Source organism: Tenrec ecaudatus, chromosome 14, assembly GCF_050624435.1.
Source record: "Tenrec ecaudatus isolate mTenEca1 chromosome 14, mTenEca1.hap1, whole genome shotgun sequence".
Lineage (NCBI taxonomy): Eukaryota > Metazoa > Chordata > Mammalia > Afrosoricida > Tenrecidae > Tenrec > Tenrec ecaudatus.
The window spans coordinates 28785187-28806630 of NC_134543.1; the positions used below are offsets into that span (position 1 = coordinate 28785187).

The 21444-nt window shown below is 47.5% G+C and overlaps 1 protein-coding gene across 7 annotated transcripts in view; it reads right to left on the reverse strand.

Annotated features, from left to right (window-relative positions):
* The window catches only part of TTLL5 (tubulin tyrosine ligase like 5), a 272493-nt gene extending 251073 nt beyond the window's left edge, over nucleotides 1-21420 (reverse strand). For 6 of the 7 annotated variants that reach the window (XM_075531002.1, XM_075531000.1, XM_075530999.1 and 3 more), the window contains exons 1-4: nucleotides 21264-21420; nucleotides 19402-19570; nucleotides 12618-12724; nucleotides 575-657 (exon numbers count right to left, since the gene is read on the reverse strand). In XM_075531002.1, the coding sequence (XP_075387117.1) occupies nucleotides 575-657; nucleotides 12618-12724; nucleotides 19402-19475 (264 nt within the window). In that variant the 5' untranslated portion in view covers nucleotides 19476-19570; nucleotides 21264-21420. Of the gene's footprint in view, nucleotides 1-574; nucleotides 658-12617; nucleotides 12725-19401; nucleotides 19571-21085; nucleotides 21234-21263 lie in introns of those variants that run through there. The other variant, XM_075530998.1, reaches the window with a different exon arrangement.
* Nucleotides 21421-21444: the final 24 nt, after the last annotated feature.

The following is a 21444-nucleotide window of genomic DNA, read 5'->3' on the forward strand; positions in this document are numbered from 1 at the left end:
TGAATGGAGTTCATGGCTTTCAGGGAGCTCCTGAAGCTTCCTGGGCTGCCCTCACCTTCCTCCTTCTACTGGCCGGCCTTCTCAGCCACCCTCGCAGTCTAGTCCCATGCTGTCCACACCCTGCAGACACACCCCTTGTCGTGTAAGTCAGCCAGAGTCCTTGCCTGCCACTCGCCATTGAAGAAGCCCCCCTTCTCTCTCTCTCTCTCTCTCTCTCTCACACACGCGCGCGCGCGCGCGCGCACGCACACACGCACACACACACACACACATACACACACACACACACATGGAGTGCGGAAATGGTTTTTATAGATTGCTAGGTGTAAGGCCCCTCAGTAATTCAATCCACACCAGCTGAGCTAATTGGTAAAGTCAGTTAGGTGGCGAGGAGTTCAGCCTTTGGGCAAATTAGATGAGCTAGTAAAACCGGGCTTACCTCATGCAGGCCATGAGCACAGCTGATACAAGAGCCAAACAAAGCACAGGACCGGACACCTTCGTTCTGTTGCACTTGAAGGTCCCCATGAGCTGGAGTCAGCTCAGTGGTAACGAGAGGGAGGTGGGCACTTACTTCATGAAATCCATGGGCTGTCAGAATGCTTCGCACCAGGCGGCTGTCGGTTCGCACAATCTTGTAAGACAAATGATAACGTTCTAAAGACAAGCAAAGAATCAAGGTCAGTAACCAGAATGTTGACTAGAGACAAACAGAAAGACGGTGGCGTGCTAAATCATCTCATTAACAATCCTGCTACACTTAGGCTACCTACCTTAGGGAGAAGGACTATTTTGAACCATGGGTTCTTTTTTTTAATCATTTTATTGGGGGCTCATACAATTCTTATCACAATCCATACATATATCCATTGTGTCAAGCACATTTGTACATTTGTTGCCATCATCATTCTCAAAACATTTGTTTTCTACTTGAGCCCTTGGTATCAGCTCACTTTCCCTCCTCCCTCCCCACCCCACCTCCCTCATGAAACCTTTGATAATTTATAAATTATTATTATTTTGTCATATCTTACACTGACCGACAACGCCCTTCACACACTTTTCTGCTGTCCATCCCCTAGGGAGGGGGTTATATGTAGATCCTTGTAATCGGTTCCCCTTTTCTATCCCACCTTCCCTCCACCCTGCCAGTATCGCCACTCACAACAATGGTTCTGAGGGGTTCATCTGTCCTGGATTCCTTGGGTTACCAGTTCCTACCTGTACCAGTAAACATCCTCCTGTCTAGCCAGATGTATAAGGTAGAATTGGGATCATGACAATGGTAGGGAGGTAGCTTTAGAGAACTAGAGGAAAGTTGTATGTTTCATTGTTGCTACCCTGCACCCTGACTGGCTCGTCTCCTCCCTGTGACCCTTCTGTAAGAGGATGTTCAATTGCCTACAGATGGGCTTTGGGTCCCCACTCCGCCTCATTCACAATGATAGGACTTTTTGTTCTTTGATGCCTGATACCAGATCCCATTGACACCTTGTGATCACACAGGCTGGTGTGCTTCTTTCTTCCATGTGGGTTTTGTTGCTTCTCATCTAGATGGGCGCTTGTTTATCTTTAAGGCTTTAAGGCCCCAGATGCTGTATCTTTTGATAGGCGGGCACCATCAGCTTTCTTCACCACATTTGCTTATGCATCCACTTTGTCTTCAGCATTCATGTCAAGAAGGTAGGCATCATGGAATGCCAGTTTAACAGAACAAAGTGTTCTTGCATTGAGGGAGTCCATCAGCTACCTTAATACTAAACCTAGAAATATATGCACATAGATCTATTTCCCCATCATCATAAATATATTTACATATGGACATACCTGTATTAATGCCCTTTGCCTCCTAGTTCTTTCCTCTATTTCCTTTTACTTTCCTCTTGTCCCACTGTCATGCTCAGCCTTCATTTGGGTTTCAGTAATTCCTCTCAGTTACAATCCCCTTGATCAAGCCTTACCAGGCATCTTATACCCTCCTCACCACCAATTTTGGATCACTTGTTTCCTTGCCCCTGGTTTTGTTAACCCCACTTTCTTTCCCCCACATTCCCCTCTCCCATGCCCCCCCCCAAACAGTTGGCCCCACTGTTTTCTCCTCCAGGTTGTTTATCCTGCCTATCTATCTCATCTAGATAGACCTGCGAAGTGTGGGTTCTTAACCTGAGACTCTTGTAGAGCCAATAAACATGGATGAGGGTAAAGATCACATCTTTGTGGTAACCGGTTTCTAAGGAGTCCCGGTGGTGATGTTGGTTAACTACTGAACTGCTAACTTTAAGGACAGCTGATGTTCAAACCCGCCAGCCCAGGCGTCCTCAAACTACGGCCCGGGGGCCACATGCGGCCCGCCTAGGGCATTTATCCAGCCCACTGGGTGTTTTTGCCCCGTTTTGTTTTTTACTTCAAAATAAGATCTGTGCAGTGTGCATAGGAATTTGTTCATAGTTGTTTTTTTAACTATAGTCCGGCCCTCCAATGGTCTGAGGGACAGTGAACTGGCTCTGTTTGACAAGTTGGAGGAGCCCTGCGCCAGCTGCTCCTAGGAGGAAGGTGAGGCTAACTGCTCCCTTGAGCACTGAGCCGTGGAAGCTGGAAGCTGGAATCCCTTTGAAGGCTGTGGGTCTGGGCTTTTTCCTGGTTCTCATGGAATCTAACATTAGCTTCAATGATGCATGTGGGGAAGAAACACAGCAGAGCAGGATCAGTCATATCTGTGACTGTCACCAATTGGCAGTAAGTATTTTAGTGTTACTCAGCGGGGTTTCAGTTATTTCTAAGAATCAACTGTATTCACACACACACACACAACCCTCAAACTCACTGCCATCAAGTCAATTCCGACTCATAGCCACCCTACATGACAAGGTGGCACTGCTCTGTGGGTTTCTGAGACGGCTCGCCCTGCACAGGAGCAAAGGCTCATCTTTCTCCTGGAGGTTTCAAAGTGCTGACCTGTGGTTAGCACCCCACCTGTAAGCACTGTGACACCAGGGCAGCTGCCCAGCAGACCCAACACATGGGTCTGGCCCTTCAAGACCTTCCTGTAAGAAGCACGTGCAGACAATGTTAGCAGACTGTCGCTGTAACTGATGTGCTTAAAAACACGATGAGCATTCGCTGACTGCCAAGACTGTCCATTGCACCCCGGGGTCAGGAAGCCCTGCTGGGGGCCACCCTCAGTGCCCAGTGCTGCTCGGTAACTAGTAGATATTACACCAGGGGTTATGCACTGATGGCCCAAGAGCCAAATCCGGCCCACACTCGTGGTCTGTTTAACACTGGTGGGTTTGAAAAGAAGACGAGCTGCACGCCTTTTGAAATCAGAAGCACTCATGGGACAACATCTAGCTGTCCGCCTGCTCATGCAAAGCCTGGCACCTGCTCCGTCTCCCGGGGCAAGAGTCCAGCTGCTCCCTCACACCAGGCCCCCCAACAGCTCAGCCCTGTCAACCATCTGAGATCAAAGGCTGTAGTCACAGAAGATTTTGATCAACGGTGAGGCCTATGGCAGCTAGACACTGTGTAAGACGGAAACCTGTTGGAGAAGGGACGTGATCTAGTCCCTCCTCACACCGCTCAATAGAAACGCAGCACCTGACCTGCCACGGTTTCTGCATTTCCAGAGGGCGCCCACGCCAGTAAGTCCCAGGCCCAAGGCACTCACCTCCACTGTACAGAAACCACACGAGACCCAGCACAAGGCACTTCTGCGAGTTCCGGTTCTCAGAAGTGTCACTGTCTGTCCATGTCTACTGGAAGGAGCCTGGTGGTGCAGTGGCCAGAGCGCTTAGCTAACCAAAAGTCAGTGGTTCTATCCTGGCCGCCAGTGCTGAGGCGGCAGTTTGCCAGATTCCAAAGGCAGCTCAACAGTGATTGATCTTCGGATAACCCCTCTAGCTGGGCTTTCAAATTCAGCCCCGAGACGGAGAAGCCTGGAGCGCGTTGCATTTTCATTCCAGTCCCCCAGGAGTCTGCCCTGTGTGTCACCTAATTCAGACCATTTTCAAAAGGCAGTCAGTCCTCCTTTGAAAGCATCTTTCTAGGAAATTCTTAGCTCCCTGTACTGGCACAGAGGAAGAGGTTGATTTTCCATATCCAGAATATTAGAGGAGCCCGGGTGGTGTCGCGGTTATGCATCAAGCTGCTAACTTCAAGGTCAGGCAGTTCGAAACCACCGGGCCGCTCTGTAGGAGAAAGATGAGGCTTTCTACTTCTGTAAAGAGTTACAGCCTCGGAAACACACAGGAGTAGTTCCACCCTGTCCTATAGGGTCACTGTCGTCCGCATGGACACGGTGGCAGAGGATTTGTTTTGGTTTTCTGAGAGTAAGTATTACCGTTGCTGCTGAGTTGATTTCAACTCACATCTTCAAGGAAGCAGACAGCCTCATCTTTCTCCTATAGAGTGGGTGACAGATTCCAATCGCCAATCCTTTTTCCCTTTTCCCCCAAACCAAAGGCCTCACCTTACTTATTATTTTTGAAACTCTAATGCGGACGCATAAAAACCAAGGATGATGCCAAATGTTTGCCAACGCAAGTTCAACTGATCAGATGGTGGCAGACTGCTAGTGAAACTAGGTAAACGCTCCGTGTGTGCCGACACACAGGGCACTCCTTACACACCCAGCTTGGCTCTTTTCTAAGGTCTTCTCTGAAGAGTTGCACCTCATCTTATTACCAGTTTTGAATCCACTGGGGGAAATGGGCCGATTCTGCTTAATTTCTTGGCCAGGAATCTCCTGATCCCGAAAAGTCTTAGGATCAAGAGAGGCAGGGGAACCACACTGGACAGGAGGGACTTTCTGATTAGCAGCTGTGTGCTCCAGCATACGCCCCGAGGGCTCCTTGAAAACCTGCTCGGGGCCGGCTTATTAGAGACGGCTCTTTGATCCATGGCAGAGCCTGAGCTTGGGAGATTCCAGCTGAATTGAGCCTTTAAGGGTGAAGTATCAAGTTCTCACATGTCTCGGAGAAGAGGGAGGGGCAGACATGGCCAGATGCAATGAGTTTCTATGGGTTTATTGTACTGTAGTTGCCACCTGCCTGAAGGTTTTAGAATTCCTAAGCAAAATGCTTAGGGAAATGTTGAAAACAAGGTCTTTGGGGTACAATGATTGTGACCACCAGCTTCTCTGTATTCATGTGAAAAGTCAGAGGTTCTTTGCCTCTGCTACGAGTGCCGCAGAGAAGGGCTGTTCCTGCTCAGGCGCTTACACACCTGCCGTCCAGCGTCCAGCTCTCAGCGCCAGCCCCGAGGAAGGAAATTAGCAGGGCACATAGAAAACAAAGAATGATGACAAGGCGGTTAGGAGCGGCTGGGTTAAGAATCAGAAAAAGAGTACGTCTCTGAAACTGGACTGCTAGAGTTCAAACCCTGGCACTACCACTTCCTGAGTGTGGTCTACGGTAACCAATTCAATCTCTCTACGCTCTGAATACAGCAATTCAGACAAGAACATCCTCATCACATCGACTTGACTGTGAGACCACACACCTCAGCCAGCTACAAGCACTAAAGCAGCTACGATCTGCAGAGCCGCCTTTCACTGGGGTGCACATGATGCTACGGTGTTACCAGGTCTAAATCATAGCGGCTCGATGCACAGCAGACTCAAACCCAGCCTGGGCCTGGGCCGTCCTCACAATCGTCAGGCTGGAGCCACTGCATCAAGCCATCCCGTGGAAGGTCTTCCTCTTCCTCGACCCTTCTACTTTTTCATGTCTGCTGTCCTTTTCCCGGGACTAGTCTCTCCTGACAGCGTGTTTATGAGAGAGGAGACTAGGTCGCTGCACCCTTGCCTCTAAAGAGCACTCTGGCTGGATTTCTTCCAGGACTCGTCTGCTTACTCCTCAGGTAATCCATGGTGCTTTCAATATTCTTCTCCGGCACCATAATTCAAATGTATCCATTCTTTGGCTTTCCTCATTCACTGTCCGATGTTTATATGCCCATGAGATGATTGAAGATATCACGGTGACAGCCTGGCTCTTCAGTTTCAAGAGCCTTGTGCAGCAGATCTGCCCAGTGCATTGCCACTTGACTCCTTGAGCACTAACTGGAATTAAGCAAGGTGGAATCCTCCACAGCCTCATACAGTACATCCTGAAAAATGGAGAGGGTCTACAGCAGACTTTAAAACGCCACATCCTATATTGCAAACATTTTATATACTTGCGAATACATCATACTACTACTGGATGGTTCACAACCAACCAGTGATTCATTCTGTTGTCACGGAGTCAAAACTGACTCGATGCCCCAATGGCAAAGAATCCATCGTGTATTTTATACACTCTTTCTCCTACTCTCCCTGGAAGGGAGAAGGCACTCATAGCTACATTCAAGGCTACGACGACTGCCCAAGCCGTGACCAGCCACTCGGAATCCAGGCCACCTACCTGTAACTCAGCCCCGGATGCGCTGCACACGGCCAGCGGGAGTGCCGGGAAGGGTGCGCAGGATGAGGCAAAACACCAGCCCTGTGTCCAGAAAGCTGGATGATCTCAGGCCAGCGAGTAAGGATTGGTATCTTAAGGTCCAAATCCAGCCTACAGACCGGGTGGCTCTCATGGTGTTTCAAAGAGAAAACTGAATTATGTGTTAATCTTTGGCAATTAGGAAGAATTCATATGAAAATCTAGTTTTCTGGCTGGTCTTCGAATAAAACCTGGCAACCACAAGGTTTCTCACATGGCAGGGGTCAAAGGGCAAGGAGAAAGACCAACTGGACCGCACAACTGCCTAAGAATAACTCACCTTCTCCCCACGTGTTCAGGGGAAGGGCCTTGACTGCCCTGAAACTACCCCACAGGTGATTTCCGAGCCTCTCAGTGACCAACACATCAATTCCACTGCGAAACCATCACCATTTCCTCCATCTCCTCCCTTCACCAACCGAGACTCGAAGGGCGAGGGGTGCGGCATGTCCAGTCATCAACGAGTTAGCTAGGGGCTGGGAAGGTAGTGTCAGAGGACTAATAACTCCAACGTTGATTGCTATTAAGAAGTCCGTGGGAAAAAAAAAATCAAAAAAATAAATAAATAAATAAATTAAAAAAAAGAAGTCCGTGGAAAGGGGGAATTCAAAGGTAACGGAATCTTTCCATGGTCTTTTTGAAGCCCTCTTGTATAGGGTGAGCCATTTGAAAAGGCTGATACCGCAGGGTTTTGCTGGCCCACACAGCATTTCAAGTCACAGCTGTGGTGACTAGTCACCGTCTAGCTGGTCTCTGGCTCATAACAGATGCTAGGATTTTTCCACAAGCCCTCTCATATATTCCTGAAATATTTCATAAATAAAGCCTAAGAAATTGTGTTGTGCCGAAAGTGTTAACAGTGAATTTAATGAAGCATTTAATAATAAAAGGACAACACAGAGTTGTCGCCAACCCTATGCAATCAACAGAGATACTGACAGCCCCAAGGGGACTGGGCCACAGGGCTGCGCTCAGGTCAGTGCTTTCCTCCCGCCAGCCCAGGAGGCAACAGGGGACAGGGGCGGAGTGCTTGTGCGGCTCAGAAAAGGGAGGCCGCGACTTTCCAGTCACCCAAATAGCCTTTGGCATGAAAGACGGTCAGGAAAATCAGTAAGTCTCATGGAAACGGAAAAGGCACAGAAAATTCAAACAGAGTCTGCGGGATGGGGTGGGGGAATGAGTGGGTTTTTCTTGAAATCATAGAAATATCTAGAGAAAACACCAATATTAACCATCTGTGAAAAGCAGGATTACAATTATGAATGTGATATTTTCCCCCCAACAAATGTCAGGTATCTTACTAAAGAAGGGGTCACCTGTTGCCATGGAATTCAGAGACTCGTGATGTGACAAGCAGACCCCAAGCAGTGGGATTTGGGGAAAGACTGACTTGTGTAGTTTGTGCTCACCACAGACACTTGGGCTCAGATCACATCCAGCAGGAATTCCTTAGCCAAAAGCAAAGCCTCCAAGCAGTCAAGCTTCAGAGAACACAAATGAACCACATCCCTTTAAGTGGTCACCTGGCAACATGCTGAGAGGATTAGGATGCACCCACCCTTGGGAAGGAAGGAGGATTCAAATCCCAGAAGCAGGTGTTCACGGTCCTCTGAGCTCCTGGTTCGTCAAGGGCAATGACAGAACTTACGGTCCTTCCAAAGTCCAGCGGATCTCACTCCAAAAGAATCCTAAGGACGCACACCTTGAGGACCTACTCTAGGCCGAAGGGGCCGTGGTGGAGCAGTGGTTAGGCGCTCAGCTGCTAACTGACAGGCCGGCAGTTAGAACCCACCAAGCCGCTCCACCGAAGAACCATGTGACAAGCGCTTCCTCAACAGCCTCCGAAACCCTGTGGAGCACGTCTACTCTGTCCCGTGGAATCACTATCAGTTGGAATCAACTTGAGAGCAGTGAGCACCATTTGCTCGGTATTAAATTTCATCCTTGTGTACTGATTGGACACTGGTTAAGAGCATTAACTGACATGCCCAAGGACTTACAGCCAGTTAGTGACCAAGCTGGGATCTGAACCAATGACTGCGACCCCACATTTAGACCCCACTACAGTTCTGATCCATACCACACCTTCCATTAACCCCAAGACGTAGTGTTTCCCAAAGTAGGTGATAAAACCTCTGGGAGGCATGGAAGGATCTGAGAAGGGGGCTGCAAAAGCAGAGACCTATCCTTTATCTTTGACCACGGGCTTTAGCACTGCTTTTAATTACCTGTGCAGTGGGGTGGGGTGGGGGAGACACTAAGTCATTTTTTCTTCTGAAAAGTGAGCAGTAGGCTAAATAGTTTGGGAACCTATGAGCTAGACTGACTAATAAAAAAGAAAAAGGACTCAAAGGATTAAAATCAACACGTAACCGAGACATTAAGACTGGCCTTAGAGAAATAAAAAAGATTAGGGTGAATACTATGAACAATTAATTCAATGCCAATAAATTAGATAACCTAAATGAAACAGGTGAATTCCTGAAACCACATTAACTACCAAAAGGAACTCAAGAAATGGAAAATCTGAATGACCTGTAACAAACAATGAGATGAAATCAGTCATCAAAAACCTCCCAGAAGAGAGACGCCCAGGACCAGGTAGCTTCACTGGTGCATTCTAACAAACATTAAAGCAAGAATTAGCACCAATATTCTTAGAAACGGAGGACGTGCCAGTGTGTCCTGGTGTTCTGAGCCCTGGGGAATGGCTGACCAAGGGAGCCAGGGCCAACAGAGGAACCAACCATGTGTCTGGAAGGTCCTGGGGACTGGGTTTTGCCATGTGCAAGGCTGCACAGCCAGAAAGTAGCAGAGCCAAGATTCAAACCCAAGGTAGCTTGCAGAGCCTAAACTCTTAACTTCTGTGCCAGTGGAAGCAGCACAAGCCAACACGGGCATCTACTAATTTTCCATATGCAAGATTCATAGTGTATTGACGATCTTTTGCCGATAATACAATTTTAATAACTACCATTGAAGATGCCTTCAAATCCTATAAGGCAAGAATCAAGTTAAGCTCTATGTGAAATCCTGCCATGATATTGAAGTTTCATTGACTCTAGAAAATTCTCGTGAGATTTGGTATTGCCGTAATAGCGAATCCCCCTTTCCATGAACACAAAATACTTCTCCTCTTAGGTTTACTTAATGTCGGCTTTGGGAAACTTCGCATTGTACACTGGGTGAAGGTTTACAGAGGAGATCGGTTTTCCATTCAACAATTCATACACATTTTTGTTTCATATCATTAGTTACAATTCCCATGATGCAACACCACTTATCCCACTTCCTCCTCTTGTATCCTGTTGCCATGCCTCTCCTTTCTTAACCCTGCTGAACACTGTCCTTGGGTCAATGCTGCCCTTTCGAGGTAAAACGGTTGATTAAAGTGTGTATACCTACCTCTCTAGAATTAACGATCTCCTTTACAGATCACATGCTTCTTGAATTCTATCTAGAACCTTCTAATGTGATGCCTTTCCGAGCAGTTTGGTAGGAATTGGCACCAATCTTTCTCAGTCATTAAAAAAAAATAAAAGGGGAAGAAACACTTCTTATCTCAGTCTCTGAGGCTAGCATGACCTTACAGCAGCGTCACAAGAAAGCTACACACCAATACCAAGAACACAGATGTAAAACGTTCCAGCAAACTAGTAGCCATCCGAATCCATCTACATAAAATAAGGGATCTACAGCACAACCAGTGGGATTTACCCTAAAGCGCAAAGGTGGTTCAACATACAAAATTCAATCGGTGTAATATACCTCACTTGTAAAGACAAAGAAATGACCATTTCGATTGATGTGGGAAAAGCATTAGACAAACTTAACATCCATTCCTGATTTTAAAATTCTGAAAAGTAACGGCAGGAGGAAACTCCCAGATCCTGATAAAGGGCACTTAGGAAAACCCCACAGCTAACACCGCACTCAAGGTTTCCCATTAAGATCAGGAACAAAACAAGGGTGCCTTCACTCACCATGACTATTCAACCTTATACTGAAGTTCTAGTCAGAGCAATCAGGCAACAAAGTACATACATAAAAGGCATACGAACTGGAAAAGTAAAACCACCTCTACATGATCCTTTATGTAGAAAATCCTAAAGGATCCACCAAAAAATATTATTAGCACTAACTAATGATTCAATGCAGCACGGTTGCAGGGTTCAAGAGCAGCACGCAAAAATTGGTTGAATTGCTATACCCTTACAATAGACAGCCTAAGGAGAAAGCAGCTGCGTCTATAAGAGCATCAAACAGAACGAAACACTTAGGGATATATTTGGCCAAGGAAATGCCGTATGTGTAACTAGAAACTACAAAACACCGCTGAATGAAATGAACCAGCCCACTGCCATCAAGTCAATTCTGACTTGCACTGTGACCCTTACACAGGGTTCCCAAAGCGGTCCAGCTTGACGGGAGCAGAGCTGCATCTTCCTCCCACAGAGCAACTGGTGGTTTCAAACAGGTGACCTTGGAGTTAGCAGTCCACAAAGAAATCAAAGGCATGCATATGCAGAAAGAGAACCCGTGTTCAGGGATTGGAACACTTCCACTAAAATGACAAGATATCTCAAGCAAGGACCATGTTTTGCAGAAATGGGAAATCTGGCCCTAAAGTGCCTATGGCATTGCAAGGGCCCTTGAGGAGCCAAAGCATTCTTGAAAAAGAACAAGGTTGGAGGCATCACGTGTCCCAGTGCAGTCCCGACCGTAAAGGCACAGTAACCACAACAGTGTGAAACTGGCACACGGACAAACACAGAGACAATGGAAGAGAGGATCCAGAAACCAAGCCAGACACCTGTGGTCAATGTGTTTCGGGCACACGTTTGTAGAGCAGAACTTTTCACAATAGCAGACGGTGGGAACAAGCATCTGATGAGTTTGAAAAGCGTATTTTGTTCATGGCATGTACAGTAAGCCCTGTGTTACAATATTCAACGTATAGACAACTTCTACTTTCATGGTATGTAAATTTGCCTCCGTTTTGAAATAAGTGAACTAAACAAATTCTTGACCACAATCGGCTTCATTTGCTCCACATGCTGCTTTTAACTAATGGTGGCGGGTTTCAGTTTTTCTGACACTCAAGTAAGGCTGAACAAAACTAGACACACCTGTTCCAGCTCACCAGCAAACTCAGCTTAAAGACACACTTAGGAACAGATGCCCTATCCATAGCCCAAGGGCTGCCTATACGAGGGAATGCCATTCTTCCATAAAAAGAAAAGTGCCAGTGCATCTACAACAGGGCGGGCCTTAAAACCATTATCACTTGGCTACGACATCACAGACGAAGACGCACTTCTTGTATGCTTCCATTTACGTGACCTGCACAGACGAGGTTAACCCTTCAGAGACAAAAATTAGATTAGTGGTCGCCAGGGACCAGGGAGCACTCAGTTTCTGTTGAGGGTGAAGAAAAACTCTGGGGAACGGACAGCGGTGTGGGCTGCACAGCCCTGCAGGTAGACTAAACACAGAGTGAGTTGTACACTTTGCAACATTTAAAACAGCAACTTTTATTATATTTCTACCACAATTTAAAAAACGAATACATACACCCATAACTTGGGGAGGAGGGAAATCAGAGGAAAAACACACAGGGAAAATAATTTAAGAAATGATAAATAATCCTTTACATAAAAACAAAGGACGCCCGTTGGTGTAGTGGTTATGCATTGGGCTGTGAATCAAAACCACTAGCCCCTCCAAGGGAGAAAGAGGAGGCTTTCTACTCCCATACAGAGTTCAGCCTCAGAAACCCACAGGGGCAGTTAGCTTTACCCCGTCCTACAGGGTCAGCCTGAGTCAGAACTGACTTGATGGCAGTGAAAGATATAACAAGGCAACAGAGTCTTCTGTCAGGGTCCTTCTCTTTAAGAGCCCTGGTGCTGTGGTGGTTATCCACTCAGCTGCCATCCACGTGGTCAACAATTTGAAACCACGAGCAGCTCCTCGGGAGAAAGACTGGGCTTTCTACTCCCGTAAACAGTTAGTCTCCAAAACCAACAGGAGAGTCGCTGCGAGTCCGCATCGACTTGACGGCAGTGAGTTCTCTTACCTATATGCCACATTTGATTCTGCAAGGCAAGACCTGCCATCTGGGGAGGTCACACCTACCTCCAATGACGCGGATATTGTTGTCCTTGGTCAGAATAGCCTCAGCATGGAACACCAAAACTGGGATTCTCCTGCAGCCTCCAGTCCACATGATACATGGATGATCCCTACAACCAGAAAAGGAGGCTTCATTATTTGACAGGGCAAACACCGAATGGCCGGGTTTTTCACAAAGTGCATACACAAATAACACATACACACTGGAGTCTCGAGAGCACATGAAGGCAACGACTGGTCTCTTTCTTTCCAGAAGCAAGAAAAGCGATGCAAGTCGAAGACACACGGAAAACACTAGTCCACGGGCTAATGGACCACGCGAGCATCAGTCTCCAAAGCCCGAGACCAGAAACACAGGTGCTGCTACTACCAAGTGCTCGGGAAAGGATCACAGCAGAGAGGGAGAAAAAGAATCAAACCCAAAATCATAAAAGAGACCAGGTGGAACCCAGAGACTATGGCCTTCAGGTCTAGAAAGGAACTCAAATGTCAGCCTAACAATGGACCGGCCAACCAGGGGAACGACAACATTGGTGAGATAGGCACGGGCTGGGATAACTACCCATTTGAGATCACAGGGCAGCACTTGCTCAAGGGACAAAGCGCAGAAGGATTAGGGGAGAAGGCGTGGAAGATGGAAGGGCCGAGAGGCAGTGGGGTGCGTGGTGCTGCAGAAAGGATCTCCACGGGTTAGAGGAGGCTAAATGTGCATGAACTGAGGAATGGGAAACCAAAGATCTGGTCCAGAAAACTTCACTCAATTCACCATAAAACATTTGAAAACTGAAAAAACTAAACACATACATAACTGGGAGCGGGAGGGGTGATCAACGAGGGAAAAACAATGCCTGGAGAAAGCGATTTGTTAAATGATACATAATCCTGGCAAATAAAACAAAGAAATTGATTTTTCCTTAGGGCAGGGAGGTAGAAAGGTAAAGAAAAAAAACACCAACTGAGCCCTGGATACATGCCAAGAATTAACTCAGTGTTTCCACATCTCACTCAATCCTGACTCTGGGGCTGAAGACATCGCAGAGTAGCTTACTCCCGGCCATCCAGCTGATGAAGTGTGGGAACGGCGACCTGAGCCTCAGTGGCATGCACATGTCAGTGGGCGCCCGTATATGGAAACACCTTGAACGCCACCCTTCTGAAACCCACTCATCCACGTAGCCGAGACACATCGCTCTGCACACTCCTGCACCGCACCCACGAACAATAGCCCCACCACAATGCCGGGCCCACGGTAAACGCGATCTGCACTTGGAATGTACAAGCTGCCAGGCTACCAGTCTTAGAAGGCGGGCAGCATTTCCACCGAGGAGGAGCTGCCAGCAGCTCTTTCTCTGAGGAAAGCAACGTGGGCCCCCATCCCGATTCATTTCCTGTCTTCTAAAAAGGGAACGTGGGCACATACTGTTTCACATACTTGGGCCTCCAGGGACCACTTGGGAGAATGGTGTTTACAGGGCGCCCTTTTCAGCAGGAAGAACGTCTCGTGGTTTGTTGGTGGTTTAACCTGACAGCTATAAAATGAGGGCCCTGAGCCAGATGATTTCGACGCTCACGTCCAGCTTCCAATGTTCCACTAGATTGCTGAGTCAGAGCGGAAAAAGCAGCCGCCCAAACTACAGAGGCTTGGATGGAAGTTTGGGAAAGCATGCCATTCCTTGTCCATCGAGCGCTTGTCAATGAGAGACCTTGGGGGCAGGGAGGACTGCCCCACAGGAAAGACGCCTGACAGGAGGGAGGACGCAATGGGCAGGCCACACCTGAGCAGAGCCAATGCCCATTCCCCAAGGAAAGCCGGATCAGGTGCAAGAGAAACCTTTCCACGTACAATCTGTGCACAGGTATGCTGCTGCCACCAGGAACTGTGGAGTCTGCTCCTCTTCACAGAAAGCCCGTGTGAGTGCAGACCTGGTCTACCAGGCCATTCCGGCGGCCATCTTTATGGGATCATGTTGCCAGGCCTTCCTCTCACGGAGCTTGTGTGTGTGCGTGCGTGTGTACAAACTGCCCACCTTTCCATTTGCAGGCACGCACCTTGCCACTGTGCTAATAGGGCTCCACAATGAACAGGAAGGAGAGGGCGCAGTCTTCATTCAGGAACCACTCAAAGACCAAGCTCAAGTCAATTCTGATTCAGTTTCCGGAAACTGAAGGCAGCTGCTATGAGCGGCATGGTAAGCACCTTCCCACTAGGTGGCGCTAAAGGGCAGAAAGTCAACTGAAAGTGAACCTGGCCCTTTTCCTGCACATCCGAACCACAGACACGTTGAGGCTGACAGAGCACAGGGTCTGAATGCGTCGGGGCAGAAGAGCCAGTAGCATAGTGCACTTTACTGGAAGCCCAGGAGCGCCCTAGGGCGATCCAGCCTCTGGACTCACAGGGCCCTAGAAAACAGGGTGGGTGGAGACTGTAACTCAGTAAGGGAGCAGGAAACCCTGTCTTTCTCCCTCAGGCAGCTGGTGGTTTCAAGCGTCTGACCTCTCTGACCTCTCGGAGGGCAGCCCAATGCATAACCACTAGGCTACTGGGGGCCTGGGGGCCAGGCTACATAACTCAGACCACAGCGATGTGCCGCACAGCTTTAGCATGCCTGCTTCGGGGTGTTTACTGAGACCGGGGTGTTTGCTGGTTCTTGTTTGGTGTTTTCCAGCCCACCCTACAAGGTCTCACCACTCCTTGGCACCTTCCCCGGCACCCTGGGCCCAGGGGAGCTCCTCCTTCTCTACTACTGTAGCCCCCACGGTAGATTGATTCCCTTCTTTGTGACCCTTTAAACTGTATTTATGACCAAAGTTAAAGTTCCTATTTTTTTTCTTCCGGGACTAAAGGACATGTTAAAGGAGACCTGGTGCTCAAGCCAGGTCAGCAGTTCAAATCCACTAGTCACTCCAAGCGAGAAAGGTGAGGCCGTCTGCTCTCATAAGGACTTACAGCGTTGGAACCCCATGGAGTGGTTTTACTCTGTCCTACAGTGTCACCGAGCCAGGATCAACCGAGGGCAGTGGGTTTTAAATGAAACCATATAATCACGTTTTTACTAGAAAGTTTCCACATCTGCATCTAGATTTGCCTTTGGGAATCTCCAAGGAGAATATGCAAAGGTGATTCCTTTACCTTTACAGCTTGAAATAATACCATGCAAAATAGGGATTGCCCTAAGTCTGGGATTGCAAAGCATTAATACTTTAATACAATTCAGCTTCGCAGAACAAAAAGATGTCTGTGGATACACATCTATGAATCCAACCACCATCCTTCATGACTGAGGGCCTTCTGATTTCTAAAACGTAACAAATGTAAACCTGCTGTCTCAGGTGTATATAAGATTGGCTTAGGATTTACAGTGTTTAAAACAAGTGTTTCTGAAGAGCTGCTACCAGGGGCTCAAGTAGAAAGAAAATGTTTTGAAAAGGACGACAGCAACCTATATACAAATGTGCTTGATACAATTGAAGCATGGATTGTTATAAGAGATGTTAAGCACCCCCAATAAGATGATTAAAAACAGGGTCTTACAGACATGGGCTAATAGGGCAAAAATCAACTCCAAGCAACCAGAGTGGTTACACAGGAAGCTTAGGGCGCAGTGAATGTGTTAATGGAGGAGAAACCATGGGGAAAACAAGGGCGAGATGGTTGTACAAGTTGAAGAACGTGGTCAACATCACTGAACCGTATGCGTAGAAATGGAATTGTACTATGCGCTGCTGTGCATACTGTCAACAACACGCACACGTTTACACACGCGTGGGTACGCTGAATCCACAGGAGGCTAAAAGGAAGGAGCGCAAAAGGGCCCGAATTTCGGCAGGAAAGAAACCCCACCTTTATTCCCACTAACTTTCACTGGGAAGTTAGCATTTCAGTTTTAACTGCAGACAACAAATCACAGGAAGATTAGTCTTTTCTGTGTCTTTGATTCTAGCTGAAAGTATAGATATTCTTTTATCAAATTACAGTTGTTGCAGACATCTCAAACAATGATTTGGATTGATCACTACTTCCACGTTATGGTAGTAATCAGACTTCCTATTCAACCAAAACTAAGCCCCTGGACCTCAATTTGAATCCACCTCAGAGGGGCCCTACGAGGTCACATGGGATCATACCTTCCTGCCTAGACACTCGTAGAAGGTCTTTAAGGAATAAAATGTAACTTTCCAAATTTTTTAATGAATAGCCCTTTTTATTTGATAAACTTGCTTTTTAAAAGCACTCATTAGCTGTATCAAATTGATTTTCTAGAAAGATTTTTGAATACTGCATTTAAATGTAATTGGTGTCTTTTGTAAAGAAATATACTCTGAGTACTTTAAAAGACAGGCTGTTGTCAAGGCTCCGTGGCATATAAAAGTACTGCCAGAATGTTCCTTGAGGTGAGGACGGTGAGGTTTTAACTCACATCCTTCCAACATGTGATCAGGAGTGACCGACACGGAGAAGGCCATCATGCTTAATCAAGTGGAAGGTCAGTGAAAAAGAGGAAGAGCCTCCATGCGACCGACTGACCGACCAACACAGTGGCTGCAGCGGCAATAACATTCACTGTGAGGGTGGTGCAGGGCCAGGCAGGGTCTCACTCTGTGACACTCGGGATCACGATGACTGGGGACAAACTCAAAGGCACCTAGCCAGGTGAGAAGGCCTAAAACTCCCCGATGCAATGTGAACTCAAGCATGAACTTTATTTTATGCACTTGTTCAGTTAGTCAAGTATGTGTTGAATGCCTGCTGTCAGATCAGGCTGGAAGGGCCGTTTGCAATGGCCAAGAGTGGAATGTTTTTCCATATCCAAATGGCAACCGTGTGGACGTCAGCGTAAGCTTATCAGGCTCAACCTCTCAGGCCACTAATAAGAAATGGCCAGGGAGTTTAAAAAACTATCTTGAAAGTGGAAAAACTGATGCTTCCAGAAGATGTTAAAAATTTTTATGAAATGAGTAGCAGGCAGCTCACAGGAAGAAGTCACAGGGAGGCAAAGGGCCCGGAGGGAATCATCCACTTAATTATCCTGAATGAGAATGACCCACATACAGTGTCAAATTTCTATTACTGTCTATGACCTGACAATGATGGGAAGCCTTTCCCAAAAGCTTTCCAAATGCTTCAGTCATTTTTTTCCAACTTAGAATAAAAACTGATCTTCTATCTTGCAATAAGAATCCCACTTGAAATTCAAGAGTGAAATCAGTAAGAATACTACCTTAGATCTGCATGGTACTTTAGAGCGTGCACAGTGATCCTACACATTTGATCCTGACAAATCATACCCTGCAGAATCCACTTGGAAATATGACCTCTGCTTTTCAGGTTATACAGCACACTAGTCCAAGGGGGATTCATTGACAACCTTAAAAAACAACTAACCTTAGCATGATCAAGAACCTTTCTTTATCCTCAGTGACAAGCAAAAATATAGCAAGGGGGGGGCGGGCTGGGGAGAGGAGTTGATCCCAAAGACTCAATAGAAAGCAAATGTTTCGCAAAGAATGATGGCAACATATGTAGAAACATGTCTGATACAATTGATGTATGGATTGTAACACAAGTTGTAAGAGCCCCAATAAAGTGATCTTAAATTGTTTTAAAGATAGATAGATAGATAGATAGATAGATAGATAGATAGATAGATAGATAGATAGAAAGCAAGGGGCTTCAAAATTGAGGACAACTTGGTCTGAATCTCCATTTATCATTTGTCAAAGAAGTTTCTTGATATTTGTAAGACTAAGCCTCATGAAGTGTCAAGTTACCTCTTCAATTGAAGAGGCCGTATTTTTTAAAGCCCCTCCCCTCCGAGAGACAGGTGTGCGTATCACTATCCATTTTAATCATGCCGATCCAAAAATCAAGACATTTTACTCTGAACTGAAAGAATCTAGGAAAGCAAGGAGATTCAATAAACACAGCACAGGCAATAGGATCACAGGACCCTGCTCCACAATGCCCTGCTAAACTATCCGACCTCTCGATGTTACATTGCGCTATCACGAGAAAGGCTTTTGAAAAATTCGGCGTATCACAACCAAATGTCACAGACGTGGAGACTTCTCTTCGATGCATAAGATTTTTCAATCTCCCCTACGAGGAGCTTTGTTGGAGAGTTTAACAAGAGCTACTACTTGTGTAGGTATACACTCCCAAGCTAGCACAAAAGGTTTGCCCTCGCTGATAACCTAAAGGCTGGCAGTTCAAACTCATCCAGCCGAACCACAGAAGGAAAGGCCCAGTGATCTGCTTCCTTTAAGACGATAGCCCAGAAAACTCTAGGGGGAATTCTACTGTGATGCGTGTAGCCCATAGGGTTTGGAATGGACACATGGAGCTGGAAGGAGTTGAAATTGACTACACAGCAACTAACAAAAACATAACTGAAAAAAAATTTTAAACCTTCACTGCCACGGAGTCATTACAGACTCAGAGTGACCCTCTAGGGCGCAGAACTGTGGACTGCCCCCTCCCCCGGGCGGTGTTTTTAAGGGAGCAGAAAGCCTCATCTTTCTCCCTCAGAACAGCTGGTAGGTTCGTGCTGACCTTGTGGTTAGTAGGCCAACACATAAGCCACTGCACCGCCCAGGCAAACCCTGGTTCACTCATGAGCCCAGGAACAGCCTTATCTCGCTTCTGATAGCTGACAGAGAACAAATCAGATCTTGAATGAGATCCATGGACCCAAGCTAAAAGCGGAGTCAAACATCAAAGGCAGGATCTCGGACAGGAGGGTTTACGCGTAAAAGGGACCCACTCCAAAGCAAGTCTGCTGGTACTTACTCTGGGCTTACCACCTCCTCTTCCTCTGAGGAAGATGCTGTTTCCTCCAGGTCCCGGGCCATCACAACTGGCATTTCCTTTGGAGTTTGTCATGCAGTCAGCAGAAGGGGGCCTCAGAGACCTTTCCTCTCGGATTCTCTGGATCAAACAATTTGGGTGGCACAGATTCCTGCAAGAAAACCAACGGACCTAAAACACAATGTAGGGCTCTGTTTGTTGATTGTAGCTATCTTCTAAGTAATGGAAATGAATGGAAATCTAATAGCCCAACCTTTAGAAGTTCACCATCTATCGTTCACTCACTCACTCACGCACTGCCACCAAGTCAATTCTGACTGATAAGAGACCCCATGGGAAGGAGTGGAACTGCCCCTGTTGTTTTCCGAGGCTATGCCCCCCACCTACTGCAAAAACTCAAGACCTTTGCGAACACAGGCTCTGTGCTCGACGGGCGTGAAAAGCTGCTAGGTGATTTTTATGTACTAAATCGAATATGCACCAAAAGTAACACTGGTAAAGCGGGACACCATTGATAAAACTCATATCCCGGTGAAATAGCCACATGGCAGCCGAAAACCATATACCCTTGCTTGTCGTGCACTCTTTCCAAAAATCAGGACTTTTCTGGGGTAAGTGGCGGGTTGCCTAAAACCTAGGTTAAACCTAAAAGCAAAGGCTCAAGGTTTAAGACCCTTAAAACATTGTAGACTCTGGAAAGCATGCATGCCAACTGCCTTCATTCACACTCAGCAACTGAACCACAGGATTAATATATCCTCCTCTGCCTTCATGAAATCAGCAACTGACCATAATAAGATCAATGGTCTTTTGGATCAAGAGCCTTATAAGTAGCTGGGGGTGAGGCACACTGCCCTTCCCCTCTTAAAAATTATTCTGCCTTACTAAAACTTACACCAGCAGTTCTCAACCTGTGGGTCGTGACCCCTTGGGGGGTGGGGGGGTGGAATGATCCTTTTCCAGGGGTTGCCCGATTTATAACAGTAGCAAAATTACAGTGATGAAGTAGCAACGAAAATAATTTTATGGTTGGGAGTCACCACAACGTGAGGAACTGTATTAACGGGTTGCGGCATTAAGAAGATTGAAAACCACTGGCTGAGTCTCAAATAAAGCATTAAAATTAGGATCTTTTCGCCACTTCCGTGTTAAAGTAAATGATTTTTCCCAAGGAAGAAAGTAAGTAGTACAAGTCCTTTGGGGGATGGGGAGAGGCAGGAGGGGCGCCTAAGGGCTGGAAGAAGGAATAAAAATCTAACGTTAAGGAAAATGAAAAATATTTAAAATGAGCATAATCCCATTACCCAGCGGTAACCATTTGACATCAGCCTTGCGGAGACTTTTTTCCTCTGCAGTCATGTGTACAGAAGATTGGGGCGCGGGGGGGTGGGGGGGGGCCGACCCCGGCAGTGGACTGTAGACCTTCAGCGGACTGGGCAATATTGAACAGCCTCGAAAGCGTTCTAGGAGAAAATCCCCAGGGGACTGCTGAATCTGAATCTTTTTCCCAAATCTTGGGACCTCCTTTCAGTTCAACCCTTCACTCCAGGAAAGAAAGGATCTGTCCTTCCCCGGCTGCAGGGGGATCTCTAAGAGATTAAGGCCATTGGCCTAAGGAACGCCCTCGTCCTACAGGGATAAAGCCTGCCGTCTGAATCCGGCTCACCCCAATCCCGAGAAAGCCCGCGGAGGAACGGAGAGACTGGGTCGCGGCGAGGCAGCCCGGCGCGCCCGGAAGCCGGCAGCGGCGCCCGGCTTTGGGAGGGAAGCGCGGCCGAAGGCGCCCGCCCAGCCCCGGGAGCGCACCTCCCCCGGGCGGAGAGCGCGCCAGCGCAGGCGTTTACCTGGCTCATCTTCCCATGGCTCGGGGCGGGCCGGCGGGACGGCGCTCGCCGCCTCCCTCCCTCCTCCTTCCCTGCCGGGCTCGCCGCCGCCGCCGACGGCTGCTTCCCCCGTTACTACAACAACCAACAAGCAACCGCCCGCTCGGAGCCACTGCGCAGGCGCCCGCCAGGCGGCGCAGAC